Source organism: Delphinus delphis, chromosome 3, assembly GCF_949987515.2.
Source record: "Delphinus delphis chromosome 3, mDelDel1.2, whole genome shotgun sequence".
NCBI classification, from domain to species: domain Eukaryota; kingdom Metazoa; phylum Chordata; class Mammalia; order Artiodactyla; family Delphinidae; genus Delphinus; species Delphinus delphis.
The window spans coordinates 107,127,504-107,152,110 of NC_082685.1; the positions used below are offsets into that span (position 1 = coordinate 107,127,504).

Genomic DNA, 24,607 nt, shown 5'->3' on the forward strand with positions numbered 1-24,607 from the left:
ACTTAATCATGAGTAATAAGGGAAAATATCACAACACATTACAGTTTCTTTACACCTTGATCAAGGATGATAAATGTCATGATAGAGGCCATTCTTCAGGGATCACTACATCTCTGCAATTACATTAATGTTCCTACCTGTATTCCACAATTCCAGTTAATGCCATGAAATAAGCCCTCTATACTTGTGCCTGTAAGGTAGACAGATCTAACTTACCCACATACTTTATACTATGAGGTATCAAGTTGTTTGTATGTTTGTTCTCCAAAGTGTACTTGAGATTAACAGCAATTTGAAAAATAAAAAAGTGAATATTGTTAACAAATATTTAATTATTGTTAACCTTATTAACAAATATTTGCTGTGGCTTAATAGAACATACCAAGCTACCAAGAAAATAATTTAATCTAAGTTTCTCTTTGTTAATAATATAAAAGTTTCCATGAAGGAGAAGGATCTAAAATCTCTGAAAGCACTTACTTTCAAAAGATTTGGGTATTTTGTTATACCCAAATTTTATATTTATTTGTTAAATATCTGATGAAATTTGTGGCAAATTCTGCAACTTGAAAAAAATGAAGTGAAACTGATATAAACTTATAGCACCCATAATGCTCAAAACTATTGTTTACTGAATATTGGAACAACAGTGTCCATTGAAAGCTGTTATCATTTACATCATTTAAATTGCTCCCTCTTTCAATTTTGGGTACAGAGAATCCAGACTATTACGCATAACAATCTTATCTGCAATTAAAACTCTTTTGTGCAATCAAATGATTTTCTTTCACTAGGTCAGATATTACCTAAAAATGGTGGTAACGGATAATTATCAGAGTATGGGACTATATTACTTTTATCCCTTTATTAGAGCAAGGGGTATGATTTATTTATTTGACTAATACAGTTTTTTTTTTGTTTTTAAACTGGTGTCTGCTATGTGCTAAGATCATCCTCTTTAAAGGAATATATATTAAAGTAACATCTACTAAAAGGAAAAGTCTACAGTGTTAGGAGATATTTGAAAATCAAAAGAGAGATATGTGGAGCAAAGATGTGATTAAACAATAATAATTTGATTGAGAATAGGATTTTATTTAAGATTATATTCTTGTCTAGACATAAGATGTCTAGCAATTCTTAACTCCTAAAGGTATTAGTAACAAATAACATACAAAAATCACTCTCCTTATGAAACTTAAATTTTAGGGAAAAAAAGAGGCAAATAAAATAAATTAGCATATGATATTTTAGAGAGTGAAATGTTCTATGGAGAAAAATTTAAAAAGGAAGTAGATTGGAAGTGTGATGGAATTACAATATCATATAGCACAATCAAAGATGAAGTTGAGATATGAGCTAAGGTGTGAAGGAGGAAGCAAGTCGATATGTAAAGGAAGAGCATTCTAGGCAGAGGAATGCTTGTGCAAAACGAAGCTACAACTGATGTGTCTGACGAATATGCAGGAGGCTGGTGTGGCTGGAGCAGAGTGAGCCCTAGAGAGAAGAGTAGATGAGCTCAGAGAGGTAAATGGGACAGACAGGTAAAAACTGGGGGGAAAACCAACATAAATATCCTGCAGTAGTAGACTTATTATATGTATCATGAGAACTCTGTACAATGAGATACTTTTAGAGTCTTACCAAGAATAGGTTAGATCTAAATGTGTTGGTATTAAAAGATCTCAATGGCCAGGGTAAGCACTGTACAATACCATGATCCTATTTGTGTATATTTACATGTGGTCTTTATGTCAGAAAAATGCTTTCCAAAAGGATACATAGGAAACGGTTAATAGCAGGAACCTTTAGACAGAAGATCCAGAAGTGGAGTGGAGTATGAGAGAGGTTTTTACTTTTCATTTTACACTTTTCTGTACTTTAAAAAAAACCATCTCTACATATTACTTTTACTCTAAAAATACAAGAAAAAGAGCTATTTGTGTATCTGCAGCATGGTCTCTTTTCAGTCAAACCTCATCAGCAGTTGAGGTAAGAGTTTTGCCTTTTGTAGTTTGGATGCCATCTCAGCATCCTTAAATGAATTTCACAAGTGTTCTTGTTTCCTAACTTCCTTTCTCAGAGCTTATTCCGATGATTTTACCAGGTCATAATAACTTCACTAAGAAAAATCAGTTCCTCAATTTCCTCTTGGCTACTTAGCAACAATGTCAGCCTTAGCACTTTCATTTCCATAACTTCTCCATGCTTACCTGTGTGCCAGCCAACTAGAATCACACATATGACTACATTCCCTCCTGCCTGCATCCTACAGATAAGCTAAGTCCTCAATCATCCAGAGGTGCATTTTCTACTCTTCTCAGAGAAAGTCTCTTCTTTCAAAACTCTCCTCCCACATGACGACTCTCTGAATTCATTCAGAACTTCCAAACACAATTTATCCTGTATTAACTATATGTACACATCAGTTCTGTTTCACATTAAGCATGCACTCTCTGAAAGAACAGGGACCAAGTCTTTCCTTTCCTTAGTATCTTCCTATCTTGACCTCATATGATACTCTGCACACAGATGTTCTGTTCATGTTGCTGCATTAATTGGCAATTTTATTAATTCACATTGCTTAGAAAGTACAGTTGACCCTTGAACAATGGGGAGTTAGGGGCGCAGACCCTCTGCATAGTCAAAATCCACCCCACAAATGCAGTTTTTCTCTATCTGCAAATTCAACCAACTGCGGATCACATAGTATTTACCATTGGAAAAAAACCCACATTTAAATGGACCCACGCAGTTTTAACTCATGCTGTTCAAAGGTCAACTGTAATTTTATAAAAGCATAGGGAATGATGGAGCCCAGAGTGGTCATGTAAATAATCTCAAAGCCTTTGTGGTAAATTCTGTGGATTTTTCTGCTCATCTTTCATTCATTCTCTTTCTAGGATAACTTTTTACTACTGCAGGAGCTGGAAAGCTAAAAACTGTATTTCTGTCTCCTTTGTAAAACTACTGAGATATCTAGAAGGTGAAAAGGCGGCAAAGGACACCGTCTTGACTTATTTTACTGTCCCCCCATACCCCCAAAAGCAAAGTCTTAATGGAAAGTTAAGGGGTGGTTTTTTTTTGTTTGTTTTTTTCCTGCAGCAGATTCCTGTGCCCATTTTTCGGCTGTGTGTCAAGAGGCAGTTGTGGCTGAGGTGACGGTCAGAATACAAGTTCCAGTGGCCATTCACCAATTTTAGGGTGTCATGCAGAGGAGGTTCCTGGCAACTGGATTAGAGTTATGGTAATGACTTCTTGTGTTCTCATGGCAGCGTGAGGTAGACCATTCTTGTAAGTCCACTAGAGCACAGTCCAGGTTTTCCAATGACTTTGTGTGTATTAATTTTCTGTGGCTAAATTATGACAAACTTGGTGGCCCACACAAGAGAAATTTATTCTCTTACAGTGTTAGAGGCCACAAGTCTGAAAGGAGTCTTACGGGGCTCAAATTAAGGTGTTGGCAGGACTAAGCTTCCTCCAGAGGCTCTAGAATAAATCCATTTCCTTGTCTTTTCCAGTGTATAGAAATACATTTCTTGTATTCCTTGGCTCATGTCCGCTTCCTGTGTGTTCAAAGTCAGCACCTTAGCATCTTCTCTGACTCTGCTTCCGTCACATAGCCTCCTTCTCCTCTGTCTGAAATATCCCTCTTCCTCCTCCTAAATAAGGACACTTGTAATTGTATTTAGGGCTCATCTGGACAATCCAGAATAATTTCTGCATCTAATTATCCTTAATTTAATCACAACTGCAAAATTCACTTGTCATATAGGATAATGTTCATGGGTTCTAGGGATTAGGACTTGGATGCCTTTGGGGACTATTATTCAGCCTACCACACTACGCCTTCCTCTTTCACATGTCACCACATGGGATAACACAGTCACAGGTTCCAGGCATTAGGAAGCTGACATCTTGGGATGGTGAGTGGGAAAAAGCATTATCCTACCTACCACAGAAAGGTATAGAACACATGTGAAAACATGATATAAAAATAATAAACTTTTGGGCTTCCCTGGTGGTACAGTGGTTGAGAATCTGCCTGCCAATGCAGGGGACACGGGTTTGAGCCCTGGTCTGGGAGGATCCCACATGCCGCGGAGCAACTGGGCCCGTGAGCCACAATTACTGAGTCTGCGCGTCTGGAGCCTATGCTCCGCAACAAGAGAGGCCGTGATAGTGAGAGGCCCATGCACCGTGATGAAGAGTGGCCCCCGCTTGCCACAACTGGAGAAAGCCCTCGTACAGAAACGAAGGCCCAACACAGCCAAAAATAAATTAATTAATTAAAAAAATAAAATAAAATAAAATAATAAACTTTTTAATGCTGCCAGGAGAATTTTTTTCTTTTACCACCTTCCCCACATCTGGCCCATCCTTCCTATTTAGCTTGGACTCCTGCTGCTCTACTAGATAAACCTCCTGCTAGAGCACATCAAGCGTCCACAGGTGGCCACATGAACTTCCCCCCTCTGGAAGGAGGTGGAATGGCCTCCTCCTTCCTCTCCCTAAAGCTCAATTCTCCCTCATTATTGCCAGGACCAACAGAAATCCTTCCCACTCCCTAAAATCTTCCCCCATCACTTCAGTTAGAGACAGTTTTAGGATCCTGTAATATTGCCTTTACCATGATAAGATTTATGACTGTGTGCAGTTATCTTCACATATGACCACATCTTTATCCTCAGAAGGAATGTGAGCTCCTGGACATCAGATACTCTAGTTTGCATTCACAGGCAGTTAATTATTTGTCATTCCTGAATACAGCAAAAGGAAATTCATGCTACTAAGCTTAAAAAACATGTTTACCTTTTTTAAACAGTGATTCCTCTCCCGTTGCGGAGCACAGGCTCCGGATGCATAGGCTCAGCGGCCATGGCTCACGGGCCTAGGCGCTCCGTGGCATGTCGGATCTTCCCGGACCGGGGCACAAACCCGTGTCCCCTGCATCGGCAGGTGGACTCTCAACCACTGCGCCACCAGGGAAGCCCAACAGTGATTTTTTTTTTAAACTGAGACATAACTGAATGTAACAGTGTATAAATTTGAGGTGTACAACATGGAGGTTTAATACATTTATTTATTAGCATATTCCTATTTTTATGTATACAGAATATGTGTATTTGTTCTCTAAACTTCCTATTACATAAACATTAGTTTTAAAATTCTTATTAATTTCCTGTGCTTTCACTTTGTACTTAGACCAGTCACCAACTGCAAAGAGATGACAGTAGATGAAATGTAAAAGTTCCTTTTTCCTAAATCCTTAATCCATTTGTGAAAAGACCCAAAATAATTCTTTCTGTTCAAAAAGCACAGAAAATCACATTCCTCTAAATATTAACAAAAGTAGCTTAACAGAGCATGGATAAAATTTCAATTTTAATATTTCAATGTTTGTAATTTAATGTGATCGCCATAAATAGCCATCTCAAAAGGGCAAATTACATTTTCTACGGATAATACTCTCTTAAGAGTTGATCTTACTATGCAAGAAATGAAAAGGATGGTTTCCATATCATGAATTCCTAAACATGGAACTTTGGACAACTCAAATCAGATTTGAGTATTGGGATAAAAATATTAATTGAAATAATTATGAATCAAGACTAAGCTACACAAAGATTTAATGATTATGAAAGTTAAAATTTAAAGAATGGCTTGTGGATTATACAAGAAGTAAAAGTCAGTTAGAAACATTTCATTTAAAAAACACAACTAGGATTCTATTTACTATTATTTTAAGTTTAGGAGATATTATTTAATAAGAACCTTTTTCTATTAGGTAACAAACATGCCAAATATTACAAGTACTTACATTTTCTCAGGATGTAAATAATTTTCAAAGAGAACTTTTGAATTAAGGACAAAAAACATGTTCAAAAGTGTGGAGGACTTTTGGCACTGACCCTTCTAAGGAAACCAGGTAATTATTCTGTAAAATGCCTGTATCCATATATTAAACAAGATCTCTATGTTCTCCAAAAGATAAATGGTTAAAAGTTGTCTATTTCTAGGGCTTCCCTGGTGGCGCAGTGGTTGAGAGTCCGCCTGCCGATGCAGGGGACACGGGTTTGTGCCCCGGTCCGGGAAGATCCCACATGCCGCGGAGTGGCTGGGCCCGTGAGCCGTGGCCGCTGAGCCTGCGCGTCCGGAGCCTCTGCTCCGCAACGGGAGAGGCCACAACAGTGAGAGGCCCGTGTACCGGAAAAAAAAAAAAGAAAAAGTTGTCTATTTCTATAATATATTAACTTCTTCCCACATACATATTTTTTCATTCAAATATCCCCTACCATATACTACTACTTCCATCCATGTGCCTATGCTTCTATCTATTCATCTATCCATGACATTTATGTCTATTACATTAAAGGAAATAAACTGCTTACAATAAGTCAATGCTTTCTTAGTAATCTGACTACACAAGGGTTTCTCACTGGACTCAAACTTCATTTTATTGGTGGAACTCCTTCTTCAAATGAAATCTTGTAGAAGTAATCTAACAAGAAAAACAGTAAAAAGTTAAACTGCTCTGGGAATGAGGGAGAGGAGGTAGGAGGAAGACCGTCTCATTTACCACCAGCTCCCTTGGTCCTCCAAAATATATCTGACAAATTTTTAGGGCTTCATGAAACACAGTTGGAAAGGGGGGAATATATAACATGCTTTAGTGAGACGCAAAGCATACTGTGTGTTTCATAAGGGCTTTCTTCACAAAAGTTAAAATATAAGGTTCAACCATTTATAGTTATTTGATCTGGAATTTTCTATCTGTAATTCCACATGGTTCTAGACAGGCAATCCTTTATAGCATGTACATGTAGTAAAGAACTGAATACATAACCACATAATGCCTCCTGGCCTTCACCTTACTTACACAGTTCTCTCAATCTTCCTGCTATGCCCTACATTTCAACTAAAAAAGAACTGCTAACTGCTTTCTGCCCCTCATGCATAGTTTTTGTTTTTCTATTCCTGTGCTTCTACATCTGTCATTCTCTGTTGGGATTCTGACTTGCCTTCACCATTCACAAACCCAGCTCTTTAACACTTTGGTATAAAGCTTCCTGATAGTCATGACTTTCAGTGTGCCCTCCACCCGGTCTATGACACCCTGCTTATGATTCTCTTAACAAATAAAAATATTTTCTTATAGTTTTCTTAAGATGTATGTTCTATTTTGCCTTGAAGTATAGATTTTGTGTACTTGTTCATCTCTCAGCTAAATTATAGCTATGTCCAGGGAGTTACATTAAGGAAAGCTGGTAGCCCCTCAGTGTTGAGTATAGTGTGAGATCTTTCAGAATTGCTTATGGAAGGGCCATAGATAGAAAAATTACCTATTCTCTACAACTCCTCCACTGCCCCCAAATGCCAAACAACTGGCAGAAACCATGTATAACCACTTTTTAGAAAAAAGTGAGTAAACATTACTAGTTTGAATTAATAAAATTAAAAATCCCATCCGAATTCCCTGAGTGCTTTTCGAATTCTTCCATTAGCAAAAAAGTGTGCTGGACTGAAATACTTTGGGAAAAAGTCTTGTACCTCTGTTCAATATCTGGCCAGGGTGAGGCTAGAATACATAACAGGGGGAGCGGGAATAAAGGAAACTGTGCTCTCCCTCTGGTGTAGTAATAGCCTTGAATCCCCAACACGAGTAATTCTGACTACTTACTGCCGCAGAAATAAGGTCTGACCAAAGCGTTGAACAATGAAATATTTTAGAGTTACAAAATTTCCCTTTCTCCTTTCCTCTGTTTTTTGTTGTGCTCTCTTCTCTGTTCTCTATTTTGTGCCTCACAATGGAAGAAAAGAAGGCACAAAGATGAGTCAGGATTTCCAGCCTCTGTGATAGAAACACTGGCTGAGCTGAAGCACTTCAGTGATGCAGATTCCTGTTGCCTAATCGGCCCTCTCACAGGAGTTGGGGAGGAATATTGCTGCTGTGGCTTTGCACGCATCATCCACTCGCCACCAGTGCCAGGTATTGTTGAAAATTCTAAACTATACAAAGTCTAAAACAACAATGGCTGGGAACTGTATCACTCCATTTCTATGACACTGACACTCTTTTGATCATAAAATTATTTTTGTTAACATAAAATCTTAAACATTTGGCACCCGAAGTCAATCTTAAGAGTCCACAATCTTAAGAGATTTACCTGATTACCTGAATGTTTTTAAGTTTGGCTCCGCTTTAAATTGTGACTATAAAGCCTAACATGGGAATTCAATAATCTGTGATTTCGTCTACTGAAATATTTTTCTTTACATGTCTAAAATGAGATGAACACAGAATGACAAATTAATCTTAAATAAATTTTAATGTGATGACAAATTCCATGGTTTTTAATAACTACTCATTTTCCTACTTCTTGGTCCTCATGAATATTTACTGATGTATAGATACAAGCACTGATTATGCAACAGCACATATAGGTATCATAACAACTCTTGATGAGGACCACATGGTTTCTGCTCACTAAGAATTTGCAGTCTTCTGTAGAAAATTCACTGGACTGTTCAGGGATAAAATTGGTATGGTTAATAGTTTTGAGTTTTTTCGGGATAACTGAGCACTAATGCAAAAGATGTTCGCTGAAAACTTTTGTGAAATACATCCTACTTTCCTGATTTAATTAATAGAGCCTGCAGATTAAAGTTTAATATCTCCATCATGTGATGATCCTGAGAATCAGTTCTCACTGCGTTGTGATCCTGAGAGATTATTCTGAAGCTCCTTGGACACTGTTATTTTAAAAATACTTAATATCATCTTTCTCTTTTTTAATTAATTCTGCTTGAATTTCTAATTATTAAGGCTTTGTATAATTAAGCTGTAGTTACAGTCAGGGAGTATAATATAAAGAGGGGGTACCTTGACCTGGGTCAAGAAAGTAGAGTTGACAATGCTCTGAGATCTCTGGGTAACCTAGAAAAAAGACCTTTGATTGCTGTGTCCATCCCCTGCTTTGGAAAGTGGCATCAACAGTATACTTCCCAGGACTATTGAAAGGGTAAAATAATAATAATGATAATAACAGTATAAATATATGGAAAATAAATGAAAGTAGGTTATAATTTTATTATTGTAAATCAGAATAATATGCTATAGTACAGACCCCACTAGCCAAGTATTTTACAACAATTTTATTTAGATAGACATTTCCCAATGAAATGGCTGAGAAAGTTGCTGTTTGCATAGAGGCTAAATTATGATGAATCCCTCCTTGCAGAACATATTGTTTAATGAACTTTTATTTTGATTTTCTTTGACAAATTTGGGTTAATTTCTCCAGAATAACCAACTTTTAAAAACGTATTACTCATATTAAGTTAAAAACTAAAATCAATAAGGCATACTATACTACTTATTTTATTAAATTATAGACATGCATGTCTTGTGAGTATAATTCTCTGATTTCTCACTATCTTATCTAAGAACATCGTGTGTTAGTTATTTTCTAAAATACTCCTATACTGATTGCTTTATGTTAAACAATTTACCATCTTATATTTGAGAACAGGTTGTATGTGTATGATTTTAGTTAGCAACAATGTTTTATTGCTGTGGACATGTATTATAAAAGTTATGGTAACAAAATCCATATTTACACAGTAAACCGTTTTTTCCAGGACAGACTGAATTACAGAGTAATCAAATTTATAGCATTTTGTTAATTTTTGTTAAGTTTTAAATAGGTAATATATATACTTGGTAAAAACTTTAAAAGGTACACAGTGGTACACAAGAAACAGATCTTCTCTTCATTTTTATACCTTCAGCCAATAACTCTCTCTAAGAACTAACTGCTATTATCAATTTCTTAGCTACACTTCCAGAGATAATTCTAATGAAACTGAGTTTTAATGCTTTTAGATTTATATATTAAACCAGTCTAAGTTAATGTGGTAGGCCATGGTATGTTGTAGGACAGAATTTTCCAAAGGGTGATTTTCAGAATTAAACTATAGACTTAGTTCACAATAAAGGTTTCAGTATTGGTGTGTTACCTGTAATAAATGTATCATACTAAAGCAAGATGTGAATAATAGAAGATGAGGGGGGGTATATATGGAAATACTCTGTACTATTTTCTCAATTTTTCTGTAAATCTAAATTAAAACTATTCTAAAAAATATAGTCCATCATAAAAAAAAAGTTCATTTGGGAGCTGAAGATTCCGTTCTAATAGGTTGCTGTTGTGAGGTCTTGGTCAGCTCAGTATAATGGTCTTCTCAGCTGCAAAATGATTAGTAAGGTTTGGGTTTTTTTCTTTTTTCCCCAATCACTATAAAATGTTCTCAGGATATGAATTAGTTAGAATTAGTTTATTTCCATGTTTGTTATTAATTCAGAAATTCAACTTCAGTTCAGTAATTCAATTTAATAAATATTTTTAGGTTGCTATATCATACCAACCAATCTGAGTGTGTCTTTAAAGGAAACAAAGTTTTTGTTTTCTGAAACAAAGGAAACATTACTCCTAGAGTTTTATCTAAATATCAATTTATGCAAAAATCTATAGTTTATGTGAAATTTTTACAGCAAAAAAGCAAAGGTAAATTTTCTCTAGACAATATCTAAATGATTATATATTTGGGAGGGCACTCAACTCTTGATTATCTGGTAGAAGATTAACTAAAGTAATAATTAATCATAAAGAGTACATTTGTAAAGAAATGAAAATTACTATGAATAAAACAACTATATACCAAAAGATATTTGTAGTAATAAATAAACGGTACAGAGCTATCTAAGATAGCCTGATAGACTAGGCCCTATCCCTCAGTTCATACAGCAGTATTTGTGGGGTACAGGCATACTTCAGAGATAATTGTGGACTGGGGTCCAGACCACTGCAATAAAGCGAATATCACAATAAAGCGAGTCACATGAAATTTTTGGTTTCCCAGTGCATATAAAAGTATGTTTACACTATATTGTAATGCTATTGCACACTACAATATAGTGTGCAACATTAAGTGTGCAATAGCATTATGTCTAAAAAATGCATATACTTTAATTAAAAATGCTTTATTATTAAAAAATGTTAACCATCATCTGAGCCTTCAGAGAGTCACAATCTTTTTGCTGGTGGAGTGTCTTGCCTTGATGCTGATGGCTGCTGACTCATCGGGTGGTGGTCACTGAAGGTTGGGGTGGCTGTGGCTATTTCTTAAAATAAGACAACAATGAAGCTTGCCACATCAATGACTCTTCCTTTCATGAACAATTTTTCTGTAGTATGCAATGCTATTTGATAGCATTTTACCCAGAGTAGAACTGCTTTCAAAGTTGGAGTCAATCCTCTCAAACCCTGCCATTGCTTTATTAAATAAGTTTGTGCAATATTTATTCTAAATCCTTTGTTGTCATTTCAACAATTTTCACAGCATCATCACTAGCACTAGATTCTATTTCAAAACACTTTCTTGCTCATCCATAATAAACAATTTCTCATCTGCTCAAGTTTTATCATGAGATTGCAACAATTCAGTCACATCTTCCACTTCTAGTTCTAGTTCTCTTGCTGTTTCCACTACACCAGCAGTTTCCTCCTCCACTGAAGTCTTTTGCCCCACAAAGTCATCCATGAGGGTTGGAATCAACCTGTTCCAAACTCCTGTGAATGTTGATATTTTGACCTCTTCCCATGAAACACAAATATGCTTAATGACATCTAGAATGGTGAATCCTTTCTAGAAGGTTTGCAACTTACTTTACCCAGATCCATCATAGGAATTACTCTTTATGGCAGCTATTGTCTTATGAAATGTATTTCTTAAATAATAAGACTCAAAAGTCAAAATGACTCCTTGATCCATGGGCTGCAGAATGGATGTTGTGTGAGCAGGCATGAATACAACATTAATCTCATTGTACATCTCCATCAGAGCTCTTGAACGACCAGGAGCATTGTCAACGACCAGTAATATTTTGAAAGGAATTTTTTTCTGAGCAGTAGGTCTCATCAGTGGGCTTAAAACAGTAAACCATATTGTCAGCAGATGTGCTATTATCCAGGCTTTGTTGTCCCATTTACAGAGCACAGGCAGAGTAGATTTAGCATAATTCTTAAGGGCCTTAGGATTTTCGGAATGGTAAATGAGCACTGGTTTCAAGTTAGTCACCAGCTGCACCAGCCTCTACCTAACAAGAGTCAGCCAATCCTTTGAAGCTTCGAAGCCAGGCATTGACTTCTCTTCTCTAGCTATGAAAGTCCGAATAGCATATTCTTCCAGTATAAGGCTATTTGGTCTACAATTAAAAATCTGTTGTTTAGTGTATACCCCATCATTAATCTTAACTAGATCTTCTGGATAACTTGTTGTAGCTTCTACATCAGCACTTGCTGCTTCACCTTGTACTTTTATGTTATGTAGGTGGCTTCTTTCCTTCAACCTCATGAACCAACTTCTGCTAGCTTCAAACTTTTCTTCTGCAGCTTCTTCACCTCTCTCGGCCTTCACAGAATTGAAGAGAGTTAGGGCCTTGCTCTGGATTAGGCTTTGGCTTAAGGGAATGTTGTGGCTGGTTTGATCTATCCAGACCACAAAAACCTTCTCCATATCAGCAGTAAGGCTGTTTTGCTTTCTTATCTTTCGTGTGTTTACTGGCATAGTGATTTTAATTTCCTTCAGGAACTTTCCCCTTTGCATTCACAGTGTGGCTAACTGTTTGGTACAGGAATCCTAGCTATCAGCCTATCTCTGCTTTTGACATGCCTTCCTCACTAAGCTTAATCATTTCTAGCTTCTGATTTACAGAAAGAGTAAGACTCTTTCTTTCACTTGAACACTTAGAGGCCATTGTAGGGTTATTAATTGGCCTAATTTCAACACTGTATTGTATCTCAGGGAATAGGGAGGCACAAGGAGAAGGAGAACGATGGGGGAATGGTTGGTGGGTGGAGCAGTGAGAACACACACAACACTTATCGATTAAGTTTGCTGTCTTACATAGGTGTGGTTCATGGCAGCCCCAAACAACTACTATAGTAACATCAAAGATCACTGATCATAGATCACAGTAACAAATATAATGATAATGAAAAAGTTCGAAATATTCTGAGAATTACCAAAATGTGACACAGAGTCATGAAGTGAGAAAATGCTATTGGAAAATGACTTGCTTGACACAGGGTTGGCACAAACCTTCGATTTGTAAAAAACAAAACAAAACAAAACAACAAAAAAACCCCACAATACTTGAGAAGTGTAATAAAGTGAAGCTCAATAAAACAAGGTATGCCTGTATTCTAACACCACTGAGCAAGAATTTTAGTTGAACTTCTAATTAAGGGTAGTAATGAAAGAGAAAGGAGGCATGTGTCTGCTTAATTCAAGACTCATAAATACAAGGATCTTTACTAAGAGTTGTTTAACAGCCCAGTACTTTTTTGGCAGATAATTTACATGGTCTTGAATCCAAGTACTTGTATTTCTTTTACACTTTTGGGTAACATCTGTGGACTGTGTTGAACTACTAGATTATTCATAAATTTGTTTTATGTCATATTGTTATTAGTTTTACAGTTTTGTATTAACCATGATTCTGGGTAGTCTGTGGTTTCCTTTCTATCTATTCGTCACCCCATTTATGCCAGTTAAACAAGGGTTGAATGTAGTTGAGTTCCAAGTAATTAGTTTTACTATATTCTCAAATTGTTTCCTGATTTGCCATGTGTCATCTGCAAATATTATCAGAGTTTTCCCTAATTATATTTGTAACCATTTTTTAACTTGAAGCTGCACTCAGTTGAATCATTCCCTCAAATCCTTTATTCATAGTTTACTCCACATAATATTAATTAAATATAAGTAGGGTATGTGGTATTCTTTGTCTCTCTAATTGAATTTTCTATTGTGTTATTTGTAGGTTTTTTTGCTGGATTATACTTGATTTTCACAAGTTATTGCAGTATAAAATTAAAGTTATTTTAATTGACCCATTCTTTAAAATTTGCCATGAAAATAATCTCTCTTTTTTACAATTTGGAAGTATAGTAGATTATTGCTGTTACTTATTTTCCTTATACTTTATATTATACTACCACAATAATAATCAAAGCTTTCTTATAAGAACATTCAGTCACCAGCCAACATTTATGTGATGTCTCCTATACTATGTAATAACTGTTCTTTCAAATGCATGTTTTGCTTTAATTTTACCCACAATGAGATATAGTTGAAACCTTTCTTCACACATAAATTTAAAAATATATATCCATCATTTTCCTTTACTGTTAGGGCAGCAATATATCAATAGATAAAGCATGGATTTTAGACTGTTACTCCCCAGGTTTGACTCCCTTTTATACCACTTATAATCTGTGATTCTCTGCATCTCAGTCTTCTCATGTATAACATGGGGATAAAAATACTAGGTATGTCATAGATTTAATGGAAGGATTAACTAAGGTAATGCATGTAAAGCACTTTGAAAAATTGCTACATTTTAAGTCCTTAATAGTATTAGCTATTATTATTTCTGCTGGTGTTATTTTTCAGCCTCCCAAGAACCCTTATGAGCTATTTCTCCTTGAATTAGGTCTTCCACAATTTGTTTTCTATTAAAGATGAAATTTGTGTGTCACAATAAGCTGCCTTATAGCCATCTGATTAACTTTACCCATTAAGTTATTCTGCTTATACCTTTAGTATAAATCTTGCTAAATTTTAGCTTATGAATTTGAACGATTGTTTCCAATATTTGAAAGGCTAGGTGTTTGCATAATATCTCTTGCTTAAAAGAACTAAACATGCTGGAGTGTGTGTGCGTGTGTGTGTGTGTGTGTGTGTGTGTGTGTATACACATATACATACATTTGTTATTTTTCTTAATAGCATTGGAGAGCTGATAAAGTACTAGGGAAATTATTAGAATACAATCTAAGGAAGGCAGGACCCTAGAGGGTTAAAATGCACTAAAGCCTTTTTTTGCCTGAGGACATTTACTGGAACTTTGTGACCCTAAGCTGCAGTTTTCACACAGTTGCGGGGCACAGGGGTACAGAGACAAAGCTTAGGGCTTGCCCAAAGAGGAGACCCTCCCCCATAGAAGTGGGTCACCCGAGATTCATTTAGTAACCACAAACCTACCCTTGGGTATATTTGCAGCTCAAATTAATGTGACTTGGGTAGTTTAAAAAACAAACAAACCAAACCAGACCCTCAATGGTGAATGTGTTAGCTGGATTGTGGTAATTCTTTCACAATATACACATATCATCATGTTGTACACTTTAAATACATTACACTTTCATTTGTCAATTATACCTCAATAAAACTGAAAAACAAACAAACAAAAACACCTCAAACCAGGTAGTTTAAAGTAGTTGAAGACCATTAGTGCCTCTTTGTGGCAGAAGCAATGACAAATATTTTTCAGAGAAAACACCTTTATACTAGGTCTCAAAGAACTCCTACCAGTAATTTTCTACGGAAAAATGAGTATCACACAGTAAAAAATTACTTCACTCATAAAGAAACAACACTTATGAACAAGAACAGTAGAAACAAGAACAACAGAAACTGGTTGCAAAGATTTCAAATATTAGAACTAACAGCAATAAAATAACAATGCTTACTAAATTTCAAGAAATAAAAGATACTCTTAAGAATAGTAACAGGAAACTATAAACAATGATAAAGCATGTTTGAAAGAGAACCACATACAATTTCTAGAAAGAAAAAATATAATACCTGAAATTCAAAATTCAATGGTCAGGCTTAACAGAGATTAGGCTTTCAGATATGAAGAGAGAATTAGTAACCTGAAACATGACTAGAAGGAATTATGCAGAATTCAGCATAGGAAGTCAAAGAAAGGTTAAGAGACATAGAAAATAGAGTAAGATGGCCTTACCTAAGTGTAATTTGAGTTCCAAAAGAAAGGGACAGAGAGAATAAGGCAGAAGAGATATTTGAAGAAATAATGACTGAGAAATTTTCGGAACCAATGAAAGTGACCAATCATTCTCCTTAAAAATCACAAATCACAAGCAAAATAACCAAAAAGAAATTCACACTTGGATGTACCAGAGTGAAACTTCAGAACACCAAAGACAAAGAGGTAATCTTAAAAGTAGCCAGTGAGAAAAGGCAGATTACCTCCCAAAGAGTGATTGTGAGACTGTCAGCAAATGTTCAGTTTCCCATGAAATTAAATCTTTAGCATGTTGAAAGAAAATAACTGCTAACCCAAATTCTAGCTCCAGTAGAATTTTCACAAGAGCAAAAGTCAAAGACATTTTTCAACCCACTAAAAACTGAGAAAATTTGCCTCTAGTAGAGTTTCATTAAAGGCAATTCTGAAGAATGTCTTTCAGATAAATGGAAAATAATCCCAGATAGTAGTTCTAAAATGCAAGTAGTTCTAAATCCAAGAAGGAAAATAAGAACAGTGACAGTTATAAATTTGTAGATAAATTTAAATGAGCACTGGCTATATAGATGAAATAATAAGAAGACTGTCTTTAAAAAAAAAAAGACAGAATTTAACTATCCTCAAATACATTAAAATAACATATAACTTTGTGGGATTTGGGTATTAAAGGAATTAAAGTTTAAAGGAATTCAAGTGTTCCAAATATTGTGTTCTCTGATGGGAGCAAAAGGGTATGTGATTGACTTCTACACTTTAGTAAGTTAAGAAAACATGTTGGAATTGTAGAGTAGCCACTAAAAGAAGAGAAACAGTATATTTACTCCAAAACAGTAAAAAGACAAAAGTTGAAAGACAAAAACTATCAGATGAGATTAAAAAAAAAAACAAAAACAAACAAAAAATGCAGTTAAATGCAGTATACCAGAGAGATTTCCAAAACATAAGGATATCTAAAGGTAGAAAGTAACAAAGATGGAAAAACATGTATACCAGGTAAATGCTAACAAAAAGAAAACTCGTGTGGTTATATTAATATCTTTTATTGAGATAAACAGCATTACTAGAAATAATGAGAGTGATTTTACAATAATTTAAAGATTCCATTTTTCAGGAAGATAAAACTATTTTATCTAATAACATAGACTCAGATTAACAACTACATAAGATATAGACAAGCTTATTATGGTAGTGAAAGATTTTAACACATCTCTTTTCATAGAATAACCAGAGGAAAATGGATGTGGATATAGATTTTAATAAGAAGATTAACAAGTTTGACCCACTGAACATATATAGAACACTTCACCCAACAAATGCAGACATATTCTCTTCTAGCACATATAGAACATTTATGGTGCCTAAGAAAATTTTCAACAAACTTCAAAGGACTGAATCCATATAACATGTGACCTAAACTCTGTCACTTATTAGCTTTGTGACATTGCTGAAGTTCTTTAGCCTTTCTGAGCTTCAGTCTCCTAACTTCAAAATGGGGTAACAATGGTATACGTCAGCTGTGTAACCAGAAACAGAAAGAGATGATGCACTGACGGGTCCTACACGCAATGAGAGATGGTTTAGATTTTAAAATAATGAACTTAAACAAGGAATGGCATGATTAGATATGTTTTAGAAAGATCATTTTGGCAGCAAGATGGAGAATGGCTTAGAGAAAGGGAAAACTAGAAGCAAGGTGATATGTTAGGAAAAATTATAATACATCAGATGAGAAATAATGAGGGCTTGAAGAGCGTGTGAAAGGACATATCTTCACAGATATTTATCTTCCTGTTTACAATTTCAGTGCCAAAGAGAACTAACAGAAACTAGGTCTACTAAATGTATAGCTATTACTTTAAAATTCTTTGGTGAATAACTGAAAATGTTAAAGCACATAATTTTTTCATTCATTATAAAGAGAGAATTTAAGACACAATCTTTAAGGCAAATGTCTCTATGACCTACACGGAAAAGCAACTGAGCTATGGTATATTTTATTTGTGTGTATATACATATATTATATAGATAACAGATATAGATTTATTTTTTAAGTAAGTCTCTTTTTAAAGTATTCTCTGATCTCACTCTTTAATATCGTCTAAAGTTTAATAATCCTCACTGTTAGGTATTTCTTCACAGCCAATCCCCCAAAGCAAACACTGCATATTTCTGTTACCTGCTATTAACAGATACTTAAAATACTTGCCTATTAATGTATTCGCTAAATAATCTTAGAAAACTCAAGAGAAAATATTTCTATGCACAGATTTTTGAGGCCATTCAGTTTGTTAACACAAATGAAGCGAATATTAAAGAAAACTCTATTTTCTTTATAATTTTCATTTACTTGGAATTTGGCTAACATATAAAAGTATATGTAATTTAAATTTGAGTAAGTGAAGTTAAAATTAGTCTGAATAATATGTCTGTGTAGCATAAGCATTCTATATGGAAGAGGTCCCCCCCAACTTAGTTTTGCTTTTGCTTTTTCTATCATGGACTCAAAGGCCATAAGTGGTAGGAAGCAAGATTTAAATTTAGGGGGAATAACAGTTGGCTAGTGTAAATGATAGTGCTGATATGGACAGCTATTGCAGAGAATGCCATTGTGGCATATCCTTGCTAGAAGAGTTCTCATTTCTCATAGTACCAAATTAATTTTCATCTGCATGTCCTATACAAGAGTGTCATAAAAGAAAATGAGATTCATTCAAAATGAAAGGGTGTGCTGAAATAAAGTGTCAGAATACGATGGATGGAACAGGCAAAGAGGTAGATGTGATTCCAAGCGATTTTACACATTGGTTCTGCCAATCATTTTGGAACTCTTCCAAACGTTACATCGAATAAAGTCAATCTCAAGAGAGATTTGTAATTTATATAATTTACACTTTGGCAAAAAGTAATGCTAAGTATCACTGCTGCTGCTATCTGGAAAGAAGAGCAGAGGGGCAAAAGGAGATCAAGGTCATGTTTATTTGCTACTTCTCTCTTATCTTCCACTGCAAAGCATCAAACTGTATCTTGAATCTGACAATACATCACCCCTTTCATCTTTCATCTGGATTAGAGCAGCCTTTTAACTGGTCTTCCAGAGTTCCACTTGGGACCACTTTCAATCAATCTACCATAGAGCAGAAAAAGTGATCTCACAATGTAAATCAAATAACAAAATTCACTGTTTAAAACCCTGCAAGTTTCCCAAAGCACAAAGAATAAAATCCAACCTCCCTTACTTTGGGCTCTAAGCTCTGCATGATCTGGCCTGCCTACCTCTCCGTGTGTGTGTGTGTGTGTGTGTGTGTGTGTGTGTGTGTGTGTGTGTTAAACTCCTGTGTATGTTACTACCCAACCGTGCGAGTTTCTATCCACCTTAGAACATTTGCATATACCCTTCTTTCTTCACGGAATACCTTACTTCTAAAAGCCTATTCCTATGTAAACAGATTATGTGCCTATGTAAACAGATTACATGAAGCTTAAATATTACCTGCCTCGAGTCTTTCCTGACCACGTATCTCAACTCCCTGTTTTTAGCATACATCATAATGTACGATTAGTTTTTATATTTGTCAACTTTTTACAAAGTTACTTTCCTAACATGGAAGCTCTATGATGACAGAGTGGTGTGTATCTTTTCTAATGGCATCTTTTTATGTACAATTTTTTATTACAGAAATGTAAGGTAGATTATTCTATAATAATCTTACATTATTCTAATGTAAGGCACATCATTGTTTTTTTTACTTTGAAATAATAGCACAGTGTATTAAAAAGTGTGTTCCATACTAATACATGACGTTTGATGAAAAAGTGGTCCTAAGTCAAACAATTCTTTGCAAGTGCTACAAACTATATGTTCTTCTTGAGGGTCCCCAATGCACATTAGGATATTGAAAGCTTCAAGAAGTAAAGGAATCCTTTTAGTTTTACTCAATCCATTGATTACTGTATTTGTAGATTCTGCAAATTCCTTTTTCATTTTCTTACTTAGTAGCATTTATTAACCTCTTGAGGTATTAGTGTTCAACATAAGAAACTTTGAGAAATGATCCTATAGAGTTCCAGGGAAGAACAGTTTGTTCATCGTCTTTTCTATTTACCTACCTAAATGTATTCAAGGATTTCATCATAGCACCAAATGGTTCTCCCCCAAACCCTCCTATTCTATAAAAATGTCTTTAAATGTCCTAAAAATGCCTTTAAAAGTTCTAAAACAATGTCAAGAGGTGGAAGAAAAGCATGATCACTAAAGCTAAGTAAATTTAGATGAACTAGTAATAAATCACTAATAATTTACGCATACCTAAAATTCAGGCCTAGATCCAGACTTTCCATTTTGTGTGTTTTATTTTCAAAACATGGTCCTTTAACCATAATTATGCAAGTTTTATTGTTATTGTTCTTCTTATTATTTTATTTATTTTTGTTTGTTTGTTTGTTTTCTTGTGATCCAATAAGGCAACCAGAAGTCCTCTCAGTTAATTCCTACAAAGCTATTCAGGTAGAATTTGCTGCTACTGGTAATCTCTGGGTATGGTTTTTATAGGCCACACATATTCTTTGAAGTAATGTAAGTGTTACTTGGATGTCCACTGCTCCTAAAACATTTTTGTTTAGCCAGTTCACTAGAAGTTTCACTGGTAGTCATAAATACTTGGAGTACATGACTTTTTATAGCATAATATAGTGAAGATAAATTTCCATTGGTGAAGCTATTTTTATTACTCCTTGAACTATTTTGGTTCAAAACACCAAAAATTTAAACCTTGAATTCAGTTATACTGAATCTTTGTTTTTGTTGTTCCCATTATCTTTTGATTATTTCTTTGGCACAAAATACTATTTGAGTAGAAAAAAATCTCTAAGTTTTGTCTCTGTAGTTAGGAACTTTTGTAGATATACATGCCATTGGTTAAGCACAAGTATGTCTGTTAGCCTAACAACAGATGGTGTAAATAGTCATGGTCATTTTTTTGTTGTTGTTATATTTTATTCTTTAGTCCACAGAGTGTTTAAAGTGTTATTTATACCTATTTATGATAAAAAGAGAAAAAGACAAAAGTTAAACATCTTTGACCATTTTGGAAAAGAGATATAAAGAGTTAAAGTTAGATACTAATGACATTATTAATATCTACAATTTTATAAGTGAAACCAACTTTAAAATATCTATACATTGGTTGCTTTTACAGTGTTAATTTAAAAGAAACTTTTGTAACCTACTCTGTTCAAAATAGCTTCTGTAGTTATAAATTCTTGTATATTCTAACCTTTTTCTTAGGTAATCTGATGTAAAATCACATTCATTCACTCATTTATTAATTCAAGAAATATCTCATGTTTGTCTAACACTCAAAGTACAAGTATCTTGCTAAGTGCCATGGAATACAGAAGGTGCCAGGGCACTATCTCAGCATTCAAGCAGCTTAAAAACCTAGTATGGAGGTAATTCACATACATAAATACCAGGCAAAATGGATTAAAAATTAGATGATGTACTTAATAGCCTACAAGCTCAAAGAGGAAAGATTGTACTCAGGATTTCCAGGAAAGTCTGGTAGAAGAGGTGACTTTTAAAGGCTAGAACTATAAAAGAAGTAGGAAATAAGAATTTTCAAGCAGAGAGTTTAGGCAAAACAAAAACATAAAAGTGAAGGGATGAGAAATATTTGCAGAATTTCAGTAAGTCTGATTTGAGAACAGTAACTGATAATAAATCATAGGGTAGTATTAGGAGATAAGATTGTGGAGGTTTGGTCATGAAAAAGGACATCATTTTCTTTGGGAGAGGAGGGAAGAAGCTATGGTGATATATAAGACAAATATGACTGGTGACAAATAATAAGGAGTGGAGAAGATCTTCTACTGGGTCCATGACTAGAGACAAAGTCGCTGATGTGGTGGGAATGTATCCATGGAAAGAACAGCTTAGTCAGATGACAAAAATGGAGATCCATATCTTTATTTACATTTTAAATTATAACTGTTAAATAAAATTACATTGAGCAAGAAATGGGCCAGTAATAAATCTCACTATTATTTCTATTGTTTATGACAATAGGAACTAATTCCAGTTCCTATAATATACTATATACTGAGTTTAAAAAGATCACTTTATCCTGTCACTAAATCTACAATAAAATAAAGACTTAAGTTCCTCTCTTTTCTAGTGAACTAAGAAAAATCCAAAATATACTTTTTGTCAGCTAGTCTAGAAAATAAACAAAAGACACACATTTGATGAAATTGTGAATTTATGAAAAAATAATTTCATTAATATGCAATTGATCAAACAACTAAACCAAAAATATAAAAGGTGGGGGGGAGGAAAGAAAGAATTGCTGGTCCATTAAGTTCACTGGGATGTTAACTAACCTGTAAGTATGAGAATAAAGAAAGAGTCCTGCTGTGTTTAACTTGCAGAGCTATAAATTATTTTATCTACAAAAATAAATCATTTCATTAACTTTGGAAATATGGTACAATTCAAACTTTCATTTCTATGAAATAAAATAATGCCACTTCATTACCATAAGGCAAACAGTGGGAAAGTCGAATACATATTTAAAGATTTACTTCAAATTAGATACTAGAGCTTAAGTTTGTGTCTAATGAATACCACAAAACACTCTGAATTCTTCAGCAGAAAAACATTTAGTCAATCCCAATTATTCTGGAGGATACTTACTAGAATTGGTAATAATTGTAAACAGAAAGCGCTCTCTGCAAGTGTTTTCCAAAATCCCATGAGACACTCCAGTAAAAGGTGTTTTAAATTCAAACACATTTGGGAAATGCTGATTCAATAAAGCTAACACGTAAACGTTCACTGTGAATCTCAGGGAAGGGCTATAGCCTGCAAAGTTTCCCCAAAGCAGATGACTAGGGAACCTCTTACTTGCCGGACAGTTCTTTTTTACTATTTCAAGGAACAAACTCTGAGATGCTGCTTTATGAGAAATGATGGGATTCAGTTTTCCCTACAAACTTTGGTAGTTTCGCTTAACCTTTCTTTACGTCTTATTCACAGAATGTCCTCAAGTCCCACATCTTGCCCTATACCTCAAATATATATAAATACACACACATACACACAATATATATGCCGCAGTTATACAAATACAAAATTTTAAATATGTATCTTTCATATCTATCTACCTATCAAAATTTACCCTCTCTGAGCAATGCCCCAGGATCCAGTTGTTTTCTCCTTCCCTTTCTCCCAAATCAAGTCTTAACACATAGTGCCTCTGAATCAGGTGTCATAGAAAAGCACGTAATTTGGCAGATAAAGTTGGCAATAATCAGGTGTACAGAAATTTTAAAAGCATAGGGCTATCTGTCTTAACCTAAAGAAATAAACCATAAACAGTAAATGAAGTTTGAAGGTGGATTAAGTCAGAGGGAAGATGTTCTATTCTGCTGATTCAACAACTATGCTACATAAGCATCTATCCACCTTGTTACGTGTAAGTCCAGTAACAAATTTTTATCCAAGGAAAGCACTGCTATTATTCTTTGGGAAAAGTATTTAAATTTCTCAATGTTCTTCTTCTACCCTTCCCAACACAAAAGAAAAAAACAGAGAAAGAAACAGAAAATACAGAAAGAAAGAAATAGAGAAAGAAAATTCAGGCACATTTTATAGGAAAATGACAAAACTTTTTTTTTTTTTTTGCGGTACGCGGGCCTCTCACTGTTGTGGCCTCTCCCGTTGAGGAGCACAGGCTCCGGACACACAGGCTCAGCAGCCGTGGCTCACGGGCCTAGCCGTTCCACAGCACGTGGGATCTTCCCGGACCGGGGCACGAACCTGTGTCCCCTGCATCGGCAGGTGGACTCTCAACCACTGCGCCACCAGGGAAGCCCCAAAACATTTTTTATACATATTTTATAAATTGTATAATTGCATAATCCTAGTGTGAACTGTGACGTAGAATTATATAATTTATGAGCTGAAACTACTCTTACTGATGACCTGATCCAAAAGTCTCACTTATGTATGAAATTTTAGAAGGAAGGAGAGGTGATAAATGAACTCAAAGTCACACAAACACATGGCCTAACCAGAGTTTAAAACCCAAATCTTTCAACTCTTTGTCCCCTAGGCTTTCCAATTCACCAGAGTGCCTCCCACATTTTTGTTTTGTTTTGCTTTTGAAAATCTTCACACATTGCAGAAAAATAAGATATAGTAATACATTTTGTGCTTGTATTCTATGTACTTACATATCTAAATATTAAAAGTTACCAACAATGTTTATTTTATTTCCTTTCTAAATTTATTCATATTCATCTGCTGATTTTGAAGTCTTGACAACACATGCATAACCTACCTAAGCTGAAACATGACAAAGTAATGATTTTTGTGAGTGTACATTTCTCCTTCAAAAGTGATACTATTATTGGGACTTCCCTGGTGGTCCAGTGGTAAAGAATCCGCCTTCCAGTGCAGGGGACGTGGGTTTGATCCCTGGTTGGGGAACTAGGATCCCACATGCTGCGGGGCAGCTAGGCCCGCATGCCACAACTGCTGAACTTGCATGCCACAACAGGAGAGACTGCGTACCGCAAACTACAGAGCCCGTGCACTCTGGAGCCTGCGTGCCACAACTAGAGAGAGAAAAACCACATGCCACAACTAGAGAGTAACCTGCACATCGCAACGAAGAGCCCGGGAGCCGCAACAAAAGATCCCGCGTGCCG

The 24,607-nt window shown here is 35.2% G+C and overlaps 1 protein-coding gene across 2 annotated transcripts in view; it reads right to left on the bottom strand.

Moving 5' to 3' along the window:
• XRCC4 (X-ray repair cross complementing 4) overlaps window positions 1-24,607 on the bottom strand; it is a 261,129-nt gene that overhangs the window by 29,839 nt on the left and 206,683 nt on the right. Inside the window, exon 8 of one of the 2 annotated variants that reach the window (XM_060009194.1) lies at window positions 8,447-9,012. The exons of the other annotated variant lie outside the window; for it this stretch is intronic. Coding sequence (XP_059865177.1) covers window positions 8,856-9,012 — 157 coding nt within the window. The 3' untranslated portion in view covers window positions 8,447-8,855. Of the gene's footprint in view, window positions 1-8,446; window positions 9,013-24,607 lie in introns of those variants that run through there. 2 annotated transcript variants of the gene reach the window in all.